At 40.5% G+C, this 23,261-nt stretch overlaps 1 protein-coding gene across 3 annotated transcripts in view; it reads left to right on the top strand.

The window, feature by feature from the left end:
- CCL28 (chemokine (C-C motif) ligand 28) overlaps positions 1-21,590 on the top strand; it is a 35,826-nt gene extending 14,236 nt beyond the window's left edge. Inside the window, exons 2-4 of one of the 3 annotated variants that reach the window (XM_011954485.1) lie at positions 12,391-12,517; positions 16,808-16,905; positions 18,799-19,457. In XM_011954485.1, coding sequence (XP_011809875.1) covers positions 12,391-12,517; positions 16,808-16,905; positions 18,799-18,863 — 290 coding nt within the window. In that variant the 3' untranslated portion in view covers positions 18,864-19,457. Of the gene's footprint in view, positions 1-5,562; positions 5,790-12,390; positions 12,518-16,807; positions 16,906-18,798 lie in introns of those variants that run through there. The other 2 variants (XM_011954486.1, XM_011954484.1) reach the window with 2 other exon arrangements.
- Positions 21,591-23,261: the final 1,671 nt, after the last annotated feature.

Raw genomic sequence — 23,261 nt, 5'->3', positions numbered from 1 at the left:
GGTGGCCGGGTGCGGTGGCTCACGCCTGTAATCTCAGCACTTTGGGAGACTGAGGTCAGGAGATCGAGACCATCCTGGCTAACACGGTGAAACCCCGTCTCTACTAAAAAAAATTAGCCGGGCGTGGTGGCGGGCACCTGTAGTCCCAGCCACTCGGGAGGCTGAGGCAGGAGAATGGCGTGAACCTGGGAAGTGGAGTTTGCAGTGAGCCAAGATCACACCACTGCACTCCAGCCTGGGCGACAGAGCAAAACTCCATCTCAGAAGAAAAATAAAAATACAAAATAAAAAAATAAAAAAAAAAAAACAGAAACAAGATCACAATCTACATATTGTCTTAACACATATTTTAATCATAGATAACAGTAAATCTATTCAAAACAAAAATTCTGAAAATCTGCAGCTTCATCTTATATAAAACATTTAAACTTCTCAGAACAACTGGGAATGTTAATGTTTCATTTATTCATTTATTATTAATATCAATCAGGGTCCTATTAGGAGACAGAAACCAGATAATTTGAAAGTTTAATATGAACAAATTATTAACTATAATAAGAAATAGGCTAGAAGGAAAGATAATTTTAAGGAATGTAGGAAAAGCAGATATTCCAAGGGCAAAAACAGATCACTCAAGGAAGAATTCCTGTACCCTTACCCTCTCCAGCTGAGATCCAGCCATGGCTCACCAAATGGCAGAAAAGTCACCTGGTCTGTACTGGCAGAACATGCTGGATATCCACCTTCTAGTTTGTAGGGGAAAGTCTGTCAGAGGGAAGCATCTCACTGGAGGCACTGGGCTACAAACCTGCCTGTAGGGGTGCTACTAATTGCCATGCACTGAAGAAGCTAAAGCACTGCAGGAGCTGCATCTACAGGAATCTGATGAGAGAACCCTGGAGCCAGGAAGGAAAACCCCCTCTTCCTGCAATGTCCCTTCAATGTCTTCTACAGATAAAGTTTAACAACGTGCCAGCTAGCCAAGGAAAAATATTTAAGGGCCCATCTCAATTTCATAGAAAGGAAATTAAGGGTGAGTTTGAAACTGAGGGAAAATAAATAAACAAGTGACACATTCCACAAACACTTAATGGGCACCTGTATACTTACTGAGCCAGGGACTGTACTGCATATTGGCCCACATATGTCCTTTTTGTTTCCGTTTATTGAGTGCTATCTGTTGTCACTCCTGTTCTAAGCACTTAAATATACAAACTCATGCAATCTTCACAATAACCCTGAGGTAGATGCTAGGACCACCCCCAGATTACAGATAACAGGATTGAGACACAGAGAATTAACTCACCCAAGGTCAGCTAGCAGGTAGCAGAAACAGAATTTAAACCTGGTAGTCTCTACATGTTTAAGTACCATGCTACAAAGCCTCTCAGGATGTTTTTATGGCACAAAATTATCCAAACCCCTTCAAGACTATCCCCTGACCACTCTAGTGTCTGTATCATGTTAAAGCAAAGAAGAATCCCCATCCACTCTCCATGCCCCCAAATATTATCCCAGGGTTCCAAAAAGTATCTTGGAGGACTTTACTTGGGAATAGCAGTTCCACATATCATGGATTATTGAGTCTTTCCTGCCCACTTAGTGACAGCAGTGGCCATCTGTCAGCACCCACCACACGATCTGGCTACACTAAGGCGTGAGGTCCATGAGAATGGAGGGATGTATTCTAACCACATTCTGAACATTATGTGTTGCCTTTCTTTTCTTTTTTTAGATGGAGTCTTGCTCTGCTGCCCAGGCTGGAGCGCAGTGGTGTGGTCTCTGCTTACTGCAACCTTTGCCTCCCAGGTTCAAGCAATTCTCCTGTCTCAGCCTCCTGAGTAGCTGGAATTACAGGGGCCTGCCACCACATCCAGCTAATTTTTTGCATTTTTAGTAGAGATGGGGGTTTCACCATGTTGGCCAGGCTGGTCTCGAACTCCTGACCTCATGATCCACCCACCTCGGCCTCCCAAAATGCTGGGATTACAGGTGTGAGCCACCGCACTCAGACTGCCCTTCTTAAATTGCAGTCAGTCTTGAGACACTGCTAGTAGCTAAGTGAATCTATCATTTTTATCTTTAGTCTGCAAATCCTTTCTGCAATAATTGCATGTGCCTTTCTTTACTGTTTCTATTTTGCTGTGTTCTGTATACAGTACCAGTGCTTTTCAAACTGCATTTCTAATCAGCTCCCAGGTGATGCCATTGTTGTGGCTCTGGGTACCACACTTTGAGTAGTGAGATCCTATACAACTAAGCGAGGAAGCGGTTCACCTCTCTACAATAGCAGGATCCTTTCCTTAAAATCCAAAATCTGCCAGGCACGGTGGCTCACACCTGTAATCTCAGCACTTAGGGAGACAAAGGTGAGAGGATAGCTTGAGTCTAGGAGTTCGAGATCTGCCTGGGCAGTAGAATGAGATACCGTTCTCCAACAACAACAAAAGCCAGAATCTAATTTTTGTATCACAAATTTGATGTGCAGTGCCAACAGTTCTTGAGCACTGAGAGATCTTTACAGCCATCTAGTAACCAAAACTGGATCATAGACAGAACCAAAACAGGGACTCACATTCCTGGAAAATCATCCATATACTTAATACTGGGAATAATAATGACAATCCAAAGCTAATAGAAATAACACCAGAATAAGGTCAGGTGCAGTGGCTCATGCCTATAATCCTTGCATTTTGGGAGGCTGAGGTGGGAGGATCGCTTGAGGCTAGGAGTTTGAGACCAGCCTGGGCAACATACAACACCCTGTTTCTGCAAAAATTTTTAAAAATTAGCCAGGCGTAGTGGGTGCACCTGTATTCCCAGTTACTTGGGCAGCTAAGGCAGGAGGATCACTTGAGCCTAGGCATTGAAGGCCACAGTGAACCATGATTGCACCATTGCATTCCAGCCAGGGCAACAGAGCAAGACCATCTCCCAAAAAAAAAAAATAAGAAAAGAAAAAAGGAAAGAAAAGAAATAACACCATAATAAGACAAATAGGAATGCTTTTATTCAGATACTAAAAACATCTTTAAAATATTATATATAGCAAACAAATGATATATTATATTTACTGACCCCTAATTACTTCAATGTGCAGGGATGGTACCTATGAAAAGCACTGTGTAATTGTAGGTAATTTGGGACATAAGACCTTGACCAAAAACTGAAAATACTATTCCTAGAAAAAAAGCAAAAATATTTTTGACATTAAAAGCCTTAAAACAAGATAAAAATGAAACACTGATAAGATCAGAGCTTAGTTTAGTCCAAGAAACTTACTTAGCACTAACACTAGACAATGTGCTACGTGGTGGGGGGTTACAAAGATACCCTGTGGGAGCTTACAGTCAAAAGACAGTCATAAGACTCTTAATTTCATACATGGTAAAGACAAAGATATAGGAAAGCACAAGGTACTGTGGGACCTCAGATTCAAATGGGGAAATGACAAAATTGGAAAAAACTTGACAACTGAGAGGTTCAGCAGTCCAGAAGCCAATTAATGAGGTCCTGAACTAAGAGTGGTAACAAGGATGAAGAGGAGACAGATGTGAAAAGCGTTAAGGAAAATACAATCTACAGGAATTTGACTGGCCATGGGAGTGCAGAAGGAAGATGGAATTACACTTGGATAACAGTACAAAGTGATTAAATGAGATGAGAAAAGGAAAACAGAAGTAGATTTAAAGTGGCAGGAGATGATGTCTTCAGTTGGGGCTCTGTTGAGTTTGGGGTGCCTGTGGGATATCCAAGTGCATGTTTAACAGCAGGTGGATATACATCAGAATATTTGGGTAGAGGTAAAAAACACATTTTGAAGTTACCGACATAGTAAAAATTTTAAACATGAGATGTGGAAAGAAAAGAGCAGTAGGTTAGGGATGGAATTTTGAGAATGCTAACTATTGAGGAAAGGGCAAAGGAGGACGCATTCAAGAAGCAGAGAAAGTAATTTCTGTAGTTTTTTTTTTTTTTTTTAAATGAGATGGAGTCTCGCTCTGTGACCCGGGCTGGAGTGCAGTGGCGCAATCTTGACTCACTGCAACCTCCACCTCCCGGGTTCAAGCAATTCGCTGCCTCAGCCTCCTAAGTAGCTGGGATTACAGGTGTCTGCTACCACGCCCGGCTAATTTTTTGTATTTTTAGTACAGATGGGATTTCACCATCTTGGCCAGGCTGGTTTTGAACTTCTGATCTTGTGATCCACCTGCCTCAGCCTCCCAAAGTGCTAGGATTACAGGCGTGAGCCACCACGCCTGGCCATAGTTTCTCATTATTCAGAAAATTAGAAGAGACTAGTAACTAAGAATATGGAAATTTTCAAGGAAGGAATGGGCAAGTGTTAAATGCAGCAGAGATGTCCAATGAGACAATGTTAGAAAAATGTCTGCTCAGCCTGGGCATAAAGTGAGACTCCATCTCTACAAAAAAATAAAGAAATTAGCCGGGCATGGTGGTGTGCACCGGTGGTCCCAGCTACATGGGAGGCTGAGGCAAGAGGATCACTTGAGTCCAGGAGGTGAAGGCTGCAGTCAGCTGTGTTTGTACCACTGCACTCCAGCACTCGGGCTTGGGTGGCAGAGCAAGATCCCATCTGAAGGAAAAAAAGAAAAAAAAAAGTCTGCTAATTGTAGGCGCCCTGAGAGCAGGTACTATGACGTATTAATTCTTATATACTCGGTGTCTGTTACAAAGACTGATACAATGTAGGCAGCACTCTATAAATGCTTCTAGAATTTTACTGACATGACTATCACTTTCATTAGTAAAATAACACACTTATATGATTCAAAAAGAAACATGTCAGTACTAGATACTGCAGACATTTTCCCAAGGGAGATTTTTCTTGACTCTACTCAGCCTAAATTTTTAGTAGAAAAATATTAATAAAGGAAATATAGAAAATACCTTTCCAACAGAAAGAATAAAAAGCAAAGAAAAAGGATTCAAAAACGCAAAAACGATAGAATAAATGAATACAAACCAAAAGATTAGTGTAGCAATGTCAATAACAGAAAAATACTATTTAAGCAAAAAGCTACAGTAGAAACAGAGGAATCTTACCGAAAGATGAAAAAGTTCACTTCACCGAAAAGCTATCTCTAGGGCCCAGGCTGCTGTGAGGCAAGAGAGGTGATCGAGTCGTGAAAATGCAATCAGATTTTGTTTTTATTTAAAATTGCAGCATTTTACTAATCATAACTTTTTTGCATTAATTTTTATTTTGAAAAATATTGCATCCAAATATTGCTCATCTTCATCACGGAGTTCTTTTGGCAGTTCCTTAAATTCTGCACCTGAGGCTCCTGACTCATTCTAATCCTGGCTGTGGACCAGCAGGGTACTTAGGCGTCTAAAAACATAACCCCAAGTGTTATATCAGAAAAGTAGACAGAATTGCAAGAAGGAAAAAAAAAAACAAAACTGGCACAATCCCAGTAACTGTGAGATTGTAACATACCCGCATCAAAAACTGATCAATCAAAAAAACACTAGTAAGGGTTAAGGGAATGCGTGCACAATACAACTAGATTTCTCCTGCAGCTCTGTGAAGGGCAGCCCGCAGTAGGCCAGGCCTGGTCCGGGGCGCCCCAGCCGGCTCCCCTGGGTCCAGGCGTGAGCTTGCGAGAGACGTGGGCGTCTCGGCGTCCGGCCGTCAAGCAGTGCCTGGGACTCCACCCTACCCTTCGCGTAGTACTTGCTATACTTCGACAGCTCCTTCACGCCCGGTCCTCTCCCCGCGCCGGTAGGAACCGTCCACGGCCTTAAAGAAACCTGCTCACCAGGTCACGGGCGCCAACCAGGTTGCGCACGCGCAGAGGCTGGAAGGGCAGCTGGACGTCGCCCAGGTAAACGACGTCCCGCGCCACCGGTTTCTTGTTGCTGTCACTCTGCACTTCCCGCTCTCTTCCTTGGTCTCGGCTTCCGCTACTGCCCGCGGTTTTCCACTTCAGTCTCCTGGTCCGCAGCAGCCACGACTACAGGTACCAATAGCGCGACAGCCGCAAAGCGCCGTAACGTCGTGCTTTGCTTTTGTTTTCTCGTGCTTTGTTTCTTCTGATTTTCCTTTTCCGGGTTTTTAGTTGAACACACGTTTTTTCCGTACATGTGTTTTAAACAAATGCATTTAGGGCTAAATTTAACTGTATCCCACCCATTATAATAAATAGTACTTTCACTATTTTCCAGAATAAGATTTTGTGGTTTCCTCTTTAACCCATGAGTTGAATGCTTTGTTTCTAAGCAACTTACACTTGTAAGTTTATAAATATATATTATTATTTAGATCCAAACATGTATTTATTATTAGAGACAAGGTCTCTGTCGCCCAGGCTGCAATGCAATTGTCAGAGGCGAGTGAATCAGAGCAACTACATCTTAAAATAGGAGCTAAGTAAAATGAGGCTGAAACCCTACTAAGCTGCCTTCCCATCTAAGTCACAGGATGAGATAGGTCAGCAAAAAATACAGGTCATAAAAGACCTTGCTAATAAAACAGGTTGCAGTGAAGAAGTCAGCTAAATCCTACCAAAACCAAAATGGCCCCAAGAGTAACTTCTGGTTGTTCTCACTACTACACTCCCATCAGCGCCATGACAGTTTACAAATGCCATGGCAACGTCAAGAGGTTACCCTATGGTCCAAAAAGGGGAGACATGGGCCGGGCGGGGTGGCTCACGCCTGTAATCCCAGCACTTAAAAAAAGGAGGGGGAGGACATGAATAGTCCACTCCTTATTTAGCATATAATCAAGAAATAACCATACAAATGAGCAACCAGTCGCCCTCAGGGCTACTCTATGAAGTAGCCATTCTCTTATTCCTTTGCTTTCTTAATAAACTTGCCTTCACTTTCGACAGCGGAGTTGCCCTAAATTCTTTCTTTCGCGAGATCCAGTAACCCTCTCTTGGGGTCTGGATGGGGACCCCTTTCCTGTAACGCAGTGGCGGATCAAAGCCTCCAACTCCTGGGCTCAAGCGATCCCCCTGCCTTAGCCTCCCAGTAGGTGGGCCATAATGCCTGGCTAATCTTTTAAATTTTTTGTAGAGACAGGGTCTCACTATGTTGCCCAGGCTGGTCCTGAACTCCTGGCCTCAAGCAATCCTCCCACCTCAGTCTCCCAAAGTAGTGAGATTATAGGTATGAGCCACCACACCTGGCTCAAACTTTTAAACTGCTACTTTGCACAGGAAACTTCTCTTCAAACACTAAGAATTTAAAAAAAGAGTCATGACTGCAAATACAGTAAGATAAAGCTATGAAATTTTGTGAGAATAAAGTAGAAATTGTGGATAAAATGAACAATTTCTTGGAAAAATAATAAATATATAAATATATGTAAATATATATATATTTATTTATACACACACACACACAAGTAAGACAATAACAAATCCAACTTAAACTTTATCTTTCCTCAGACACCAGGCCTAGATAGTTTTTGAAGTTTTACCAAAAATTGGAAGAACCGAAAATCTTTATCTTATACAAACTCTTTCAAAGGATGGAGGAACAGAGAAGACTACCCAATGCATTGTTGAGATTAACATACCCCTTAATACCCAAAACATGGAAGGATGGTAGCAGGGTGTAAAAGTATAGATGAATTTATGAACAGAGGTGCAAAAATATTAATAAATAGCAAATCTTATGCAAGATATAAAAATTAATATGTTATGAATATGTATGGTTTATCCCAGGAGGGCAAGGAAGAAAATAGATTGATCCACCACAGCAATTTAAAATTATGTGTTGAACTTTCAATGGGCTAGGCACTGTTCTAGGCATTTAGCAAAGTAACAGATTTTAAAAGAGAAAAAACCTTTATTTCCTACACACAGGAATTGAGAAAGAAAGAGATAAAAATGACGATTTACTATAAAACTGTAGTATCTATTCCAAACTATTACAAATAAAAAAATTCAGCAAGGTTGCTGGAGCAACATTAAATAGTCAATAGAATTCTTATACATAAAAATTAACTAATTAGAAAAAAGTATTTTTAAAAAGCTCATTCACAATACAACAAAATTTAAAAGGTACCTAAATATAGATCTAAGATATACAACATTATCTTATCATTTTTTTCTTTTCTTTTTTTTTTTTTTACAATTTTCAGTTATAATTTACTGTCTGTTATGGGAAAAATTACATGTTTCAGTAGACAGTTCGTCAAACTTTTCTTTTTTTAACTTATGTCTTCTAAAATGCTATCTCAGTTTGTTTTCTCTCTATTCCCACCATTTAAGGTTTTCACTGACCTCTGTGTCCTAAGACTTTTTTTTTTTAATTATACTTTAAGTTCTAGGGTACAATGTGCACAACGTGCAGGTTTGTTACATATGTGTACATGTGCCATGTTGGTGTGCTGCACCCATTAACTCTTTATTTACATTAGGTATATCTCCTAATGCTATCCTTCCCCCCGCCCTCCCCACAATAGGACCCGGTGTGTGATGATCCCCTTCCTGTGTCCAAGTGATCTCATTGTTCAATTCCCACCTATGAGTGAGAACATGCGGTATTTGGTTTTCTGTTCTTGCGATAGTTTGCTGAGAATGATGGTTTCCAGCTGTATCCATGTCCCTACAAAGGACACGAATTCATCCTTTTTTATGGCTGCATAGTATTCCATGGTGTATATGTGCCACATTTTCTTAATCCAGTCTGTCATGGACATTTGGGTTGATTCCAAGTCTTTGCTATTGTGAATAGTGCCACAATAAACATATGTGTGCATGTGTCTTTATAGCAGCATGACTTACGTATCATTTTTTTTGTAAAGATCTTGGAGGACCAGGAAAATCTGAGTAGCTAGAGAGATAATTCCATATTTATGAATGGGAAGACAATATTTTTCAGATCTTAGTTGTAATAAAATAAATAAATAAATAAAGTGTAACCAAAAGGTCTAAAAAGTGCCAGAATGCATATTCAAATTCCAGCCCCACCATTTATTTCTTGGCCCTTTGATCTCAGGGAAGTTATGTAGTTTTCCTCTATGTTATTACCCATTTATAAAATGGTGATTAATATACTTCCTTCTATATATAGTTGTTGTGTAGATTATATAAATTAATTCACACATGGCAGTTACACTAGTGCCTGGCACAGAGTAAGAACTCAATAAATGTCTGTTATCATTAGGACGTTTGTTGTAGCCTTGCTTGTTACAGTAAAGTACTGGAAACAGTTACTTAAAAATAAGACTGAAGGCAAATATGGAAAATATTTAACATTAATAACATTTGGGTGATGAGTATATAGGTGTTTTTATTATTCTTGGTAGTTCCTCTGTGTTGAAATGTTTCACAAGGAAAGGAGAATAGTGGTAAAATCATCATTTATTTATTCATATCTACATTTCCACGGAAGTATTAGTTTAGGTGAATTATCATGTCTTGATTTTTAAAGTTTCCATAGAAAGAGGTTACTGAACTTATGTTATTGGTATAAAATATAAAGCTGTCTGGTCTCAAAATGCTTTTCATGTCATCCTCCTACAACTTACATTCATAAATTCTATATTCCAATCAAATTGGCATGAATCTGCCTTTTTCCACATTTGTATCTTTACACCCACTGTCTCCTCTATATATACTGCCCTATTCATATTCTATCCATTTTCAAGTTTTCGGCTCAAATGCCACCACCTTGATAAAGATGAACCTAAGTCTCTATGTTATAATTTATTGCTTCTGCCTTTTAGTGTTCCAGATATCATTCTGTTTATCACATAGCCCTTGCCACATTTTCTCTTTTGTTAGAAATATTTTGCCCCTACTTTCTTTCACACACACTCTACAGAAGCACACCATTATTTTTAATGGAGCAAAAGTTGATACAATCTCAAAAGTGCCAGAGCAGACTGATTCAAGTATGATTTAAATACTGATTTCAATTCACTGCATAGACACATCAGATGCTACCCATGGAACTCCTATACTCTGGGCTTCGCTGGCTAGTGAGTAGAAATTGTGATGTTCCGGGTCCCCACTTTCTTGCCTGGCAGTAATGACAAAGTTGCTGCAGGATTTCTCAATCCAAATATTCTTGACAATTCTCAAATAGTGGGTCCCGGAGAGGGGTACTTTCCCTCTAAGAGTCTGGGGGAAGTTGGTCTGATACTGTAGGAGGGATGATCCCTTGCATAATCAGAAACCTTACTCCCAGTTTTGTGGTTCCTCTGTTGGGCAGCTGCTCTGGATCCATTTGAAACCCACTGGTGGTTGCCCACTTCCTCCAGAGAGCTAACCTCAGTGCCTGCTTCTCAGGCCAGCTGGGCAACGCATCTGCTGATCTCACAAATCACTTTTCAGAGAAATTCCCAGGTGGATCTGCTGGACTTTGTCCTTCCCAAAGCAAAGGGAACACCTCTAGGAGGCGTTAGGGAGGCAGTTGGGGGTGGATCAGGCAAAGTCTTGCAGCATACCTCCGATCGTTGCTCGTTCATACCTCTGGACTCCGTTGCTTTATCAAGCCCACTCTGCAAGACTTCTCTTATTTTCAGTAATAGTCACATATTTCTCTTCAGGGGAACCCCTTCTCCATCATACAGGTTTGTGTTTGTGTGAACTCCAATTCTGGAACATAAACTGATTATTTTCCATTATATTCCTGACCAAGGTGGTCTTTGCAGACAGGTTTTGGCCTCCCTGATCTCTTATCAGCTTGCCTCCCCAACAACCTCTCCAACAACCATTGTTCAGTATCATCTGAACAAAACTATGTAAATGCTGAAGAAATGTCACATAATCATCTTTTTCAGCCTAATTGACACACCACAATCTCTCCTATATGGAAATTCTGGAGTCATAATTGAAATAAAGGGAAGTAGCTGATGGCTTTTTAAAAATGGAAATATTCTGACAGGAGACTGCAGGAGGGAACCTCTAGGGGGCGATGTTACCTAACAAAATTTTACAGTTGCCCTATTCGGAACTACCCAGTTTACATTCTCCATTGCCTAACTTCCCGTGTTCTCTCCAAAATTGTTTCCTGGCCTCTTATATTTTCTGCTTCCTCTGGAGGGCACTAGTTGCACCTACTAACATGTAATAAATGCTGGCCTGCTTCTTGCCTTTTTATGTTAATCTGACTTAGATCAGGTGATCTCCAGCTGAGCCCATCCTACGTTTATATTAATATTTGAGAAATGCAACCATTTTATGAAATATATATATAGGTCCCCGGTAATCTTCGGGCTTAAGACTGAATTCATATCAGCACTCAGATAACTCAAATTCCTAAATACACAGATTTTCTTGTGATTCTTAATTGCTACCATGCTTCTGAAAGTACGTTTCCTATTAGAGTTGCTTGGGTCACAACTAATCTTTGAGGCTAGTAACTCTTCATCTTTCTACCTTCAGGGTCTAGCATAGTGATTCGCATATAGTGAGATGGGTGAATGAATGAATGGATGGATACGTGGATAAACCCAATACCTTGTTCAGGATATTAAGAGTTTGACTTAGGCAGCACAGCATAGCTAAAGAAAGAAGCAATTAGTTTTAGGAAATAAATGCATTAATAAATGTAGGAACAACTGGTATTCACACACCATAAAATTCTCCATTTTAAAGTATAAAAATCAGTGGTCTTCAATATATTCACAGAACTGTGCGATTGCCAATATCTAATTCCAACACATTTTCATCACTCCAAAAAGAGATCTTGTACCTGTTCGCAGTCACTCCCTGTCCCCTCCTTTCATTCGTCCCTCTCCATCCCTTAGCCCCCCAGCCCCTGGCAACCACTAATCTACTTTCTGTCTTTGTGGATTTGCCCATTCTGGATCTTTCATATAAAGGGAATTATACAGTATGGCCTTTTAAATCTGGCTTTTTTCATGTGTAATCCCATAACACTTTTAACATAACTCTTTAACACTTATTTTACTGTGTTGGGATTATTTGTTTATGGCCTGCCTCCCACTGCACTACTAAGCATCACAAGGACAGATTATGCCTTGTTTATTTCAACTTTGAATGTAGAGCTCAGGGCCTGTCACAGAATGGGCAATCAATAAATGTTTGCTGAACAAATGATGCTTTTCCAGTTCCAAAATGCATGAAACACTGTGCAGACCTAACTCCTTTCATCTTTGATCAGTTTGCAGTACCACTAGAATCCTTGTCTGTAATTCTTTTCATCTCTTTCACTTGTTTTGTGTCTTTGCCTAAATTTACATTTTCTCTTTCACAAATATAGCTTAAATTCCAGAAAGTGGGGACATGTCCTGCCCCAAGTCTATATTCACAAAGTCATGTTTGCCCCTTGTTTGTGTGGATTAACATTCTGTTTCTCTGAAATCTTTAAAATGAGAACCATGCCAGTGTTCTATAAACTGTAAGATTTAACATTTTCTTTCTTTTCTTCTTTTAGCCATACTTCCCATTGCCTCCAGCTGTTGCACGGAGGTTTCACATCACATTTCCAGAAGGCTTCTAGAAAGAGTGAATATGTGTCGCATCCAGAGAGCTGATGGGGATTGTGACTTGGCTGCTGTCATGTGAGTGCTCTTCAGCCAGGAGGTCTAAACCTGCACAATGATTATTTCCTTGACCATCGAATAAGAGGTTGGAAAGGCTTTGCTTGGTTACAACATACAAACAGTCATCCAAACAAGGGAGGGAAGAGTAAATATTCTGTCCGTTAGGCCCCAGGCTCCCTGGAGTAAATTCATAGTCTCTCTGTCCAAAGATGTCCTGAGCCCCATACCAGTGCACCATCTACTTCCACCCTGTAGTGCTGTGGTTAGCACTAAATTCCCCCAGTCACCAAAAAGTGTTCATGACTTTCCTAAGCAAAACAAAACCCCAAATAAAAGATGACTCTGTTATATTTCATGGCTTTTAACCTTTCCAGTATATGGGTTGCTGTCATTTCTACTTTCTGAATTCATCAGGAGCATATTATAAGGTTCAAAAAGGTAGGCCGTGTGTGGTGGCTTATGCCTGTTATCCTAGCACTTTGGGAGGCCAAGGCAGGAGTGTCGCTTGAGACCAGGTGTTTAAGACCAGCCTGGGCAACATGGCGAGACCTCATCTCTACAAAAAACTTTAAAACTAGCCAGGTGTGGTGGCATGCACCTGTAGTCCCAGCTACTTGGGAGGCTAAGATGGGAAGATCATTGAGCCCAGTTTGAGGCTGCAGTGAGCCGTGATCATGGCACTGCACCCCAACCTGGGTGACAGAGTTAAATTCTGTCTCAAAAAACCACCACCACAACAACAAAAAGGCAAAAACAGAAGAAAAGTTTCAAAAAGAAGCATGTAAATATCTATACCTGTCACAGTGCTATATGCAATCCAATCACAAATGCCAATCCAATCTCTGCTTTTGATTCTGTGGTGTTGGCTCATGATGAAACCTCCCAGCCCTGCCCCGGCTCGGTTATTAAAAGCTTTGTTTGTATATGTACTTAACATCTCTATGGAGGCTCCAACATCTGAACTGCATTGGTATTTAGTAAATCTAGATTCTGACAACAATGCTGTGAGAAAAGCATAAATGATCTCCCGATCACACACAGGAGAAAGCTGTGACTTAGGTTACATGGTTCACTTGTGTACAGCTCGTGAATTGCAGAAACGGGATGTGAACCCAAGTCTCTTAGTTCAGAACACTGTATACCTCCAATGTCATTCTAAAGCAGTGGTGGGACTAACCATAAAATGCCCTCTCCAAACTCTGCTGCATCTGAGTATCAGGCATCTCCCTGGCATGCCAGTTTTAACACCATTTGTGGCTCCAGGTGATGCTAGTGAGTCATTTGGTGCTCCTTTCTTTGGGCTATAAATAAACCCCTTGCTTATGCCTGAGTTCTCGAGTCACTCAGAAACCTTATTCTTTCAGTGAATTCAACAAATATTAATGAATTAATGATTATGCGCCAAGCACTGTTCTATATGCTGGGGATGCAGTGGTGACCAAATGGGTTCTGTCTGCCTAGAGTCTCCAGGGGACTCTTTATCCAGCTGGGTTCTGCAGATCATCTTAATGATTTAAGATCTCTGGAACTTGAAATATATTTTACCCCCTTTCAGAGGGATTTATCCATTATTCAATTTTGAGGAAAAACTGCTCCAAGATAAGGGTTCTTAAAAGTTCAGAGGAAGAGTTTGTAAGATGTCTGTTGATAGACTTTCAACAGGTTAGGGGCTGTGAACTTCCTGAAATTTTTGTGTATGAACCTGTGAGCATTTGTAGAAGGTCCATAGGTTTTATACGATTCTCAACGGTTCTGAGATCGAATAAAGTTTAAAGATCACACTCAGGGTCAGATGTAGGGGAGGAAACAATTCTTGATCCAAACTTGCATTAAGCATGAGTGTCTTTGTGGGAGAATGGAGAAGACTGATAATTTCCTCAGCATCTCAGTTCAAGCCACCACCTGGCTCCATTGGCTCAGGTGGTTTAGTCATTGGGAACCAGCATCACCTGTGGTACTCCAGGGACTACATACCAGTGAGGATTCTGAGGGGTGCTCCAAGTTCCTAACTTCTTTGAAAAACTCCTTGGTATATGTCTGGCCGAGAGTCTACCAGTCTTTTATTTAATCTTAAAGAATACTGTTGATAATAGGTGGAGAGTAAAAAGTTCATAGACAATGCATGGATAGACAATGCATGGATAGACAATGCTTTAGGTGGTTAGAAACAGCTGGATATTTGTGTCAAGTGGACACAGCTGCACTAAATCTGTCTGAACCTGCTCCAGTTGCTCTGAGAAATTCCAAATTTTCAGCTCCTCTCAATTCCTTCCACCTCATTGGCATATATCACCTCAGACTTGAAGCTTGAAGCTTGTAAGGGCTCCAATAGGACTCCCAGAAAGGCTTGGAGAAAAAAAAACAGAGCAAGTTTCTGTGGGTGTATATGACAGATTCTGGAGGTTATCCAGGGAAGCTATTGGTAACAGGATTTTCAGGGATGTTTCTTTGGGATAAGCAGGTGTCAGAGATCTGAAAGGCATAGGAACAGAAATGATGTTTTGCTGTGATAAGGCAAAATATAATCAGAAACATAAATCTTCATTTTAAAAAGGACTCAATTTTAATTAAAGAGGTACTAGGAAGCCAATCACTTGGATCCAAAAATATTTACTTTATTCAAGCATAATTTGTAAATTGACCTCTGTGCTAAGAAAGCTAAAAAAATACAGAGTTGCTATGACCTAATCTCAAATAAAATTAAACTCTGTAGTATTTTTTTAACCATAAATTACAGATCTTCTCTGTTGTGTTTCCTGATGTTCAACATAAATAGATAAAGATTCTCTTGTTTTCAGATTAGTTTAGTATGGAGCATGTCTTTACTTATCTAAAATGTAGTCCCTTAACCCTGACTGGGTATAAAGACTTTAAGATTTGAGAAAGTGTTTAAGATGCAGAAAGCATTGCTAACACTGGAAATATAATTCCCAAGTAGCATGTATTACTAATAACAATTAATTAATATAAATCAACGTACAGTAAACTTATTAGGCTTTTTTTCTTTTCTGCCTAGAAATAGGTCCTTTGTTTTATACCTTATAAATGGTCATTGTAGTTTTTGATGCCTGAGACAGCAGTTTTCTTGTTCAAACTCCTCTACAGTGACTTCATTAATGAGCTTCTGGATGTTTCTGAACATAAATACAGTAAAAAGTTGTTTATCATGGCCAGGTGCGGTGGCTTACACCTGTAATCCCAGCACTTTGGGAGGCCGAGACGGGCGGATCATGAGGTCAGGAGATTGAGACCATCCTGGCTAACACGGTGAAACCCCATCTCTACTAAAAATACAAAAAAATTAGCTGGGTGTGATGGCGGGCACCCGTAGTCCCAGCTACTCGGGAGGCTGAGGCAGGAGAATGGCGTGAACCCGGGAGGCAGAGCTTGCAGTAAGCCAAGATCGGGCCACTGCACTCCAGCCTGGGTGACAGAGCAAGACTCCGTCTCAAAAAAAAAAGTTGTTTATGTTGGGCAGAGGTCAGAGGATTCTTAATCAAAGAGACATTTTCTGTTGTGAGAAAATGTGAGCTTTTAAATAGAATTATCTGGAAGGCTTGAGTAGTTTTTCAGATGTGGTTGTGAGGCGTTGTTGTGTTTCGAGGAATGGGTAAAGAAATAAAGTTTAGGGGATATTAAAGGTATAATCTCTATGGCAGGGCCACCCCTTTACATCCATCAGACTATCTCCAGCTATCCTCCTGTGGGTTAAGAAAAAAAAAAAATCAGGGATTGGCCTCATGACTTCTTACAGTCAAAACTCTCCACCTACAAACTCACCATTGGGAAGGTGGGGATAGGTGCCCATCAGAATACTATGGAATTGCGAGTAGGGGAAGGAATGTGGAATAGGCCAGCCCCCTTTCCAACATTACTTCATCTCTTTCTATCCTGCTGGAAAATACATGGGATCCAAGTAGAGATTTAAGAAGTTTTTAAACTTTAGGATTCTAAAACATCATAGGATCTCAGATTTGGGAGCTGTGTTCTGGTAGCTGATTTTTTTTCCTGGTTGAATTACACTGGGAGCTTGCGTCACCAGCAAGTCTTTGAAAAAGCCCACATGCTAGTTGTTGCGTGTTTTCCTATGATCCTCCACCTCTGTGAATCCTCTGTCTATATCTCTTCCATCTGGTTCTCTCCTTCAGCCCCGGTGCCAATGCCCCTCCCTGAGCGCCATCTCTCTTATTTTCATAATGGACTTGAATCCTAGCTCTTTCCTGTGTAACTTATGGGCTTATCTGCATGTCACTGAAATCTTTTCTTTTTTTTTTTTTTTTGAGACAGAGTTTCCCTCTTGTTGCCCAGGCTGGAGTACAGTGGCACAATCATGGCTCACTGCAACCTCCTTCTCCCAGGTTCAAGCAATTCTCCTACCTCAGCCTCCCAAGTAGCTGGAATTACAGGTGCATGCAACCATGCCCAGCTAATTTTTGTATTTTTAGTAGAGACAGGGCTTCACTATGGTGGCCAGGCTGGTCTCGATCACCCGACCTCAGGTGATCTGCCTGCCTCGGCCTCCCAAAGTGTTGGGATTATAGGCGTGAGCTACTGTGCCTGGCCTGCATGTCACTGAAGTCTTTATCTGCTCAGTTTCTTTCTGACATCACAGGGAGAAGCAAGAGTTTTAGTCCTTTGGAAAGGGTAGGAGCTTCAATGCCAGTTTTTTGTTCGTTTGTTTGTTTTGGTTTCCTACGCAGCAGTGGTACAGCCACGTTTTCTCCTATGATAGCAAACCAACCGACCATAGTGAGAATTAGGTGGGTTTTTTTTTTTGAAGACTCTCTATCTAATACACCTAGCGAATATATTGTTCTCTTATTAAGATGCTCCACTTCTTTCAAATTAATATTCCCCACATGGTGGCTTTATTATGTTAAAGTTCATTGTTACTTTCCCCCCATTCTGCCCACTTTTCTCCCATTTCAGGAGTCCCTACATTAGCTGATAATGATTCAACTTAGGTTACCTAGAAAAATAGCAGCCTACTCTCTACTCTACCTCTGTTTTTTCCCTGAAGAACAGGGTCAGGAGTTTCAATTTATCTGGACACAGAAATGCTGTATATGTAGAGGCAGCATGATTTGTGACATTTGGTAACAGCTGATGACCCCTCGTGGGGAAATTAGAAGTCACCAATATCTTTTTCAACAAAAAATTCTTCTAGTTACCAGAAACTGTGCATGCTGCCCTAGCATTCTCCCAGCCCACTGTGAGAACTTCATATAGAAAAATGAAAATGAGCCAGGCACAGTGGTCATGCCTGTAATTCCAGCACTTTGGGGGCTGAGGTGAGTGGATCACCTGAGTTCAGGAGTTCAAGACCAGCCTGGCCAACGTAGTAAAACCCCATCTCTACTAATAATACAAAAATTATCCGGGTGTGGTGGTGCACACCTGTAATCCCAGCTACTCGGGAGGCTGGGGCAGAAGAATCACCTGAACCCGGGAGGCAGAAGTTGCAGTGAGCCGAGATCACACCATTGCACTCCAACCTGGGTGACAAGAGCGAAACTCCATCTAACCAAAAAAAAAAAGAAAAATGAAAATGAAAGCACATTCTGAACTGTGTCATAGATCTATATCATATTAAAATGTTAATGAATGCCTAGAATATCTTAGTTTTGTTTTGTTAATTTAAGTTTTAAATTAAAGTTTTGAATAAGGCCTTTTCAAGAAACTTCTAGACTATTCCTCCTTCAAGGAACTTATCTCCAGTAGGAGAGATGAGATGAGTATTCAGATAAAAGACAGCATAAACTAAGTGCCAGAAAAGAGGTAAGTAACTCTCATTGAGAATCAGAGGGGAAAAAGGACAGCATCTAACTGAGAGAATCTACAAATCCTTATGGATCAGAAAAACCTCAAACAAACCTTAAGGATGTGTTTGAGATGGGCTGTGAGGATGAATTGGTTTTGTTGGGTGAAGCTTCAAGTCAAGGAAGATAATTGTTTTCACTTGGTTTTTTTTGCCTCTTTTCCTCCTTTCTTCTTCCTCTTTTTTCTCGTTCCTTTTCTCTTCCTGCTCCTCATCCAATTCCTTCTTCTCCTCCTCTTTCTTTTAATACTCTCTGCTGATATCTGAGGACCCACAGGCAGCAGTGCTTGTGAAGTCAAAATTGAACCTTGTGGTGCTCAGCTTTAGAATTCACTTCATTTCTACACTGAATTCAGAAATTTCATCTGAATTTAGTCTCTAGGAATACAGTGTCCCAAAGTGGGAGCTGCAGGTAAGTCACTTAGTGGTTATTTATATATATTTTCTATCAGTGACTTTCTTTTGCTTCCCTTTCTAACAGCCTTCATGTCAAGCGCAGAAGAATCTGTGTTAGCCCGCACAACCATACTGTTAAGCAGTGGATGAAAGTGCAAGCAGCCAAGAAAAATGGTAAAGGAAACGTTTGCCACAGGAAGAAACACCACAGCAAGAGGAACAGTAACAGGGCACATCAGGGGAAACATGAAACGTATGGCCATAAAACTCCTTATTAGAGAGTCTACAAATGAATCTACAGAGACAATTCCTCAAGTGGACTTGGCCATGATTGGTTGTAAGTTTATCATCTGAATTCTCCTTATTGTAGACAACAGAACAAAACAAAATATTGTTTTTTAAAAAATGAACAATTGTGTGGTATGCAAATGTAGCCAATAATATACTCAACTGGAAGATGAAATGAAAAGATAATGCTGGTTGGGTACGGTAGTTCACAGCTGTAATCCCAGCACTTCGGGATGCTGAGGCAGGAGGATCACTTGAGTCCCAGAGTTTGAGACCAGCCTGGGCAACATAGCAAGACCTCATTTCTACAAACAAATAAACAATTAGCCTGGCATGGTAGTACTTGCCTATGATCCCAGCCACATGGGAGGCTGAGGTGGGAGGATCACTTGAGTCTGGGAGAGTTTGAAGTTGCAGTGAGCAGCCTGGATGACAGAATGAGACCCTGTCTCTAAAAATAATAATAATAATAATAGTGCTTATCTTCATACAATATTTTAAGAGGAGCTTAAAAAAGAGAAGATATAACTTCTCCCAACTTTTTAATTATAGTTTTCCAAACTTACAGAGAAGTTAAAAGAATGGTACAATGAACATCTATATATCTTTCACCTAGATTAATCGTTGTTAATATTGTGTCACATTTGCTTTCTCTCTCCTCTCTTTGTATGTGTTTCTATATAAAATATTATAACTTTTAAAATATACCTTGTTTGCTAAACCATTTGAAAATAAGTTGCAAACATCATGGCACTTCACCCCTAGTTTATTTTTGGTGTTATAACTTGACGTACTCTAAAATAAAGACATGTTTCTACCTAATCACATTGTCAGTTTTACACCTAAAAAATTAACAATTTCATCTCATATATTCCATATTCAAATTTTCCCAACTATTTAGAGAGCATTTTATGTAGTTTTTTTTCAATCCAGTAAACAATCAAGGTTGACATACATACTGCAAATAATTGTTATTTTTCTTTAATGTCTTTCAATCTAAGAAAATTCCTCTGCCTTTTTAAAAAATTTTTAATATTATTTTGTTGAGGGAGGGTCTTGCTGTGTCTTCCAGGCTGGAATGCAGTGGCACAATTTTGATTTTAGCTCACTGAAGCCTCAACCTCTGGGGCTCAAGCAATCCTCCCACCTCAGCCTCCCGAGTGTCTGGAACTAGGTGCATACCCACCACACCTGGCTAATTTTGTTTATTTTTTGTAGAGACAGGGTCTCACTGTGTTGCCCAGGTTGGTCTCAACCTTCTGGGCTCAAGCGATCCTCCCACCTTAGCCTCCCAAAGTACTGGGATTATAGATGTGAGCCACAGTGCCTGGCCTAGTTATTTTCTTATAATCAAATTCAGGTTCAATGTTTTTGGTAAGAATTTCCCATGCGAATTTGTATACTTATTTTGTCATTTAGAGTTCATAAATATTAGGGGTTTTTTCTAAATAGAAAAGTTTAAACTAAATATAACTTCAAAACATCTAGTGTGAGTAGCTACCATTGTTTGAATTGAAATTTTCTCATACTGAAAAGAACAAAAAGCCTGCCTTGCTGCCCAGAACATTTTGCCTCCCGCAGTCAGTTCTTGGAGCAGCACTAGTTAGGGGCCCAGAGTTCGGTCCTCTGTGTGGTGATTTTACTCCTAAACAAGGAGTCTGCATCTTTTAGCTCCTCTCCCACCCTTCTTACACATTTTTGTTGTTTTTTTTTTTTTTTTTTTTTGAGACACAGTATCACTCTGTTGCCCAGGCTGGAGTGCAGTGGCACAATCTCAGCTCATTGCAACCTCCACCTCCCAGGTTCAAGCGATTCTCTTGCCTCAGCCTCCCAAGTATCTGGTATTACAGGCGCCCAGCCACCACACCCCGCTGATTTATGTATTTTTAGTAGAGACGGGGTTTCCCCATGTTGGCCGGGCTGGTAGCAAACTCCTGACCTCAAGTGATCCACCCAACTCTGCCTGCCAAAGTGCTGGAATTACAGGCATGAGCCACTGCGCCCGGCTCACACGTTTGAGTTGATACCATTGTGCCATTCCTCTTTTGGCCTCTTTTTTGTCCATAGAGGCTTTGAGATAGGTAAGAGCCCAGTGTTCACAAAAAGCCAATAGAAAGCAGGAGCCACTTTTTCAGGTGGCAGGTGTCCTGGGTCTCCCTGCTGGCTAGTCCCAGGCAGTGGTGTTGCCAGGATATCTTGGAGGTGATAATGGGACACACAGAGGCACTGAGTCTCCATAGGTTAAAATGCCACCAAAACTGGCCTTTGCCTAATATCCTTCATTGACTATTTAGCATTTAATTTATTTATATTCCTGACATTTCTGCAAGCTTTGTATTTATATTTCCACTTTATGGATGAGGAAACTTGAGGCGCTTAGAGGTAAAATGACTTGCCCAGATCACGCAGTAAGTGGCAGAGACAAGCCTTTTAAATAAGAAAAAAATCATAAAATATAATATGAGAGTGACTTAAAATAATAAACCACAATTTTAAATTAACCATAATAACCAACATTAATAAAAGTTGAGATACCAAAACACTGGTGTCTAATTCTTTCAACTAATAACTTTAATTATTTTCCATTTTGTTTCTTCTAGTTTGATCTGCAATGCTACACAGTTGTTGGGTAGCTATGAATGACAGTAGGTTTACATGATATATTTTAAAAACTGATTTTTCTGCAATGCAAATAGTTGAAACTTTGTCTGAAGATAGTGTGCCTGGGAAACCAGATTTTTTTTTTTTTGGGATGGAGTCTCGCTCTGTCACCAGGCTGGAATGCAGTGGTGCATCTCAGCTCACTGCAATCTCTGCCTCTTGGGTTCCAGCAATTCCCTTGCCTCAGCCTCCCAAGTAGCTGGGACTACAGGTGCGCACCACCATGTCCGGCTAATTTTTTGTATTTTAGTAGAGACAGGGTTTCACCATGTTGGCCAGGATGGTCTCAATCTCCTGACCTCGTGATCCACCCACCTTGGCCTCCCAAAGTGCTGGGATAACAGGCGTGAGCCACCGCGCCCAGCCAAAACCAGATTCTTAAAGAAATTACATTTTACAGGTTATTGCATGTGCTTAGTAAAACATTATCACTGTTACTGTACTATGCACTATTATTGTACTAAAAGTGAATACTGTTACTATATCATGAGTAAATCACCTGGTTAATCCTTTAAGTTTTCTTTTTGAAAAGTTACATTTTTATTGAAGTCATATAGGTGTGTGATTTAAAAAATCAAAAGTACAGCAGAATTTATAATAAAAATAACATCCTCCCAGCCTATCCTCCCTATTCCTAGGCCTATCCTTGAGGCAACATCTTGTAATCCTTTTTTCTGAGACAGGTTCTTGCTCTTTTGCCCAGGCTGGAGTGCAGTGGAGCAATCTGGGCTCATTACAATCTTGACCTCTTGAGTTCAAGCAATCCTTTTACCTCAGCCTGCCTAGTAGCTTGGGACTACAGGCATGTGCCACCATGTCTGGCTATTTTTTTTAATTATTATTTTCTGTAGAGACAGGGTCTCACTATGTTGCCCTGGCTGGTCTTGAACTCCCGGGCTCAAGCGATCCTCCTATCTCACCCTCCCAAAGTGCTAGGATTACAGGCATGAGCCACTTCACCTGGCTTTCTTAATCCTTTTAAAAGTTTAAGTTCGGGTGCTGACGAGTTGATGGGTGCAGCACACCAACATGGCACAAGTATACATATGTAACAAACCTGCACGTTATGCACATGTACCCTAGAACTTAAAGTATAATAATAATAATAATAATAAAGAATATATATTAATATATAAAAAAAAGTTTTTCTAGTGGTTACTTCTGTGATTTCAAATGAGATGCTTAAAGTATCATTTCTTTGCTTATCTCTTCCCTTTTTTCTCCTCATCCTAGTGCTTGATGTTTCATTACAATTATTTTTATCTCTGTAACTTTCAATAATATACTTGTCTTCCATTTATTAGTCTTTTTTAAATACTTTTTTCTTTTTTCTTTTTTCTTTTTTTTTGATACAGAGTCTCACTCTGTCACACAGGCTGGAGGGCAGTGGCACGATCTCAGTACACTCCAACCTTTGCCTCACAGGTTCAAGGGATTCTTGTGCCTCAGCCTCCCGAGTAGCTGGGATTACAGATGTGTGTCAGTACGCCTGGCTAGTTTTAGTATTTTTTGTTACAGGCAGGGTTTTACCATGTTGGCTGGGCTGGTCTCAAACTTCTGATCTCAAGTGATCCATCTGCCTTGGTCTCCCAAAGTGCT

The sequence above is a fragment of the Colobus angolensis genome, unplaced genomic scaffold (assembly GCF_000951035.1).
Source record: "Colobus angolensis palliatus isolate OR3802 unplaced genomic scaffold, Cang.pa_1.0 Scaffold383, whole genome shotgun sequence".
NCBI classification, from domain to species: domain Eukaryota; kingdom Metazoa; phylum Chordata; class Mammalia; order Primates; family Cercopithecidae; genus Colobus; species Colobus angolensis.
Note: the sequence above shows the minus strand (reverse complement) of the source record. Positions and strands in the feature narration are given on the sequence as shown.